Source organism: Glycine max, chromosome 10 (assembly GCF_000004515.6).
Source record: "Glycine max cultivar Williams 82 chromosome 10, Glycine_max_v4.0, whole genome shotgun sequence".
Lineage (NCBI taxonomy): Eukaryota > Viridiplantae > Streptophyta > Magnoliopsida > Fabales > Fabaceae > Glycine > Glycine max.
Genome location: NC_038246.2, coordinates 9,780,924 through 9,783,479, shown reverse-complemented (window position 1 = coordinate 9,783,479; position 2,556 = coordinate 9,780,924). Strand labels below are relative to the sequence as shown.

At 37.4% G+C, this 2,556-nt stretch overlaps 1 protein-coding gene across 1 annotated transcript; it reads left to right on the top strand.

The window, feature by feature from the left end:
• The first annotated feature begins 593 nt into the window (after positions 1–593).
• On the top strand, positions 594–1,979 carry LOC106794742 (uncharacterized mitochondrial protein AtMg00810-like). The gene is made up of 2 exons (XM_014762626.1): positions 594–719; positions 804–1,979. The coding sequence occupies exons 1-2, from the start codon at positions 594–596 to the stop codon at positions 1,977–1,979; spliced, it is 1,302 nt and encodes a 433-aa protein (XP_014618112.1).
• Positions 1,980–2,556: the final 577 nt, after the last annotated feature.

Here is a 2,556-nt window from a genome sequence, read left to right as displayed (position 1 = left end):
CTGCTCACCCTACAATATTCTGTTCAAAAAGGAACCTGACTATCATGCCTTAAGAAGTTTTGGATGTTTAGCATTTGTTTCCACTCTTCCATCATCAAGGAACAAGTTTTCTCCTCGAGCAGTGCCTACAATTTTTGTTGGTTATCCCCAAGGTTATAAAGGATAAAAATTGTATAGCCTAGACACTAAGAAAATTTTTGTGTCCAGAGATGTTGTCTTTCATGAATCCATTTTTCCTTTTCAAACCATTTCACAGCCTCAAGTCATTCCTGATCCTTTACTTGATTTGGTTATCCCCATTCCCATCACTAATACCTTACCTAACCCTGACCAGACTTGTAGCCAATCACCATAGCCACCTAATAGCTTTAACCATGACCCAACTGATCCACCCTCAATCCTTAGCTCAGATCATCCTCACACTTTGCCCTTTGTCACCTTAAGAAGGAGTACATACCACTCTAAGCATCCCTTATACTTGTCTGATTATGTAATATCACAATCTCAAGTTGCATATCCCATCCAGCATCATTGTTCCCTATTGCCTCTTAGCACCCCTTACAGAGCTTTCATTAATCACATCTCAGCTATCTATGAACCTTAGTTCTATCATCAAGTTGTTCCTTATCTTGAATGGCGTCGAGCAATGCATGAGGAAATCCAAGCTCTTGAAGCAAATTCCACTTGGACACTTGTTCCATTACCACCTGATAAGCACTGTATAGGATGTCGATGGGTGTATAAAGTTAAATACAAAATGGATGGCTCTGTAGATATAGACAAAGCTCGATTGATTGCCAAAGGTTATACAACAAGCTGGGATCGATTTCTCTGATACATTCTCTCTAGTAGCCAAACTTACCACTGTGAGAGTTCTGCTTTGTGTTCCTGCTGCTAAAAACTGGTGCCTCCTCCAATTGGATGCTAATAATGCCTTTTTGAATGGAGATTTGTTTGAAGAAGTTTATATGGAACTTCCCAAGGGATACAGGTCAGCCAATCCTTCATTTGTATGCAAATTGAACAAATCATTATATGGCTTAAAACAAGCCTCTAGACAATGGTTCTGTAAGTTCTCCACTACTCTTCTTAGTCATGGATTCCAACAATCCAAGCATGATTACTCCTTTTTCACCATTGGCTCAGGAAATTCCTTAGTCATTTTACTAGTATATGTAGATGACATCATCCTGTCAGGACCCAATCTTGCCTCTATACAAGTTGTTCAGACCAAATTACAGCTTTTGTTTCAATTGAAGATCCTTGGCCCTTTGAAATATTTTCTTGGCTTAGAAATAGCCAAATCCAACATAGGTATGTCACTATCCCAGCGAAAGTATGCTCTATCTCTTTTGGAAGATACAGGTTTCTTGGCCTGCAAACCTTCCAATATACCAATGGATCCCAATCTGAAACTCAATCTTCATGATGGAGACTTACTCCCTGATCCATCAATATACAAAAGATTAATTGGTAGATTGCTTTATTTGACCATCTCACGACCTGATATCACCTTTGTTGTGAATTGCTTAAGTCAGTATATGAAAGCCCCTAGAGTTCCTCACCTACATGTTATTCATCATCTTCTGCAGTATATCAAATCTGCTCCTAGACAAGGTTTGTTTTTCCCTGCTCAGAACTCTCTCAACCTCACTACCTTTGCTGATGTTGATTGGGTCAACTTTGTTGATACCAGAAGATACACTTTTGGATTTTGTGTCTTTCTTGGAAACAACCTTCTTTCTTGGCGTTCTAAGAAACAACCCACTGTTTCAAAATCATCCACCGAAGCTGAATATCATGTCTTGTCTTTTGTTACTAGTGAAATTGTTTGGTTAAGCAAGTTACTTCTTTACTTTGAAGTTGATGTGCCCTCTGTGATGCTATTTTGTGATAATAAATCTGCTATAAGTCTTGTTTCAAACCCTGCTCATCATGAACGATCCAAGCACATTGACATTGATCATCATTTCATCTGAGAATATGTTCAGTCCAAAGTAGTCAAGCTTGTCCATGTCAATAACCAACACCAAGTTGCAGATATTTTTACAAAAGCACTTTCAGGCCCGGTTTTTGGTAAATTCATTGTCAAGTTGGGAATTATTAACATCTATTCGCCAACTTGAGGGGTATCACAATTAAGCAATTGCAGTTAGTTACAATAAGGTATTTGAGTAGTTAGTTGATTATGGCAGTTAGTTAGTTACTAGAAGTTATTTGAGTAGTTAGTTAGTTATGGCAGTTAGTTAGTTGCTAGAAGTTATTTGAGTAAGTTAGTTAGTTACTCAAGTTAGTTATTTTTTGTCTTTGTATAAATAAGCCAACTTTGTAATACTTTGATAAATAAATCCTAAAACTGTTTTTCATCTATCTTTCATTTCTGATACAACCATAATGCACTACATCGTTCCTGCAGAAACACAATCACGACGCAACCATAAGTCTTGAATTGGAGCAATCCTTTGGCTAGCTCTGTTATTTTCTTGATGAATAAAATTAATTGTTATCATGTACATGATTTTGAGCTCTTGCCTCCTGGTTATACTTGTTGACTTT

What these genes read in the sequence shown, in the direction of transcription:
- LOC106794742 (XM_014762626.1), top strand. Translation starts at nt 594, where the DNA reads ATGAACCTTAGTTCTATCATCAAGTTGTTCCTTATCTTGAATGGCGTC. An exon ending in ATTACCACCTGATAAGCACT is followed by an intron (nt 720 to 803) that starts GTATAGGATGTC and finishes TGATTGCCAAAG; the next exon opens with GTTATACAACAAGCTGGGAT.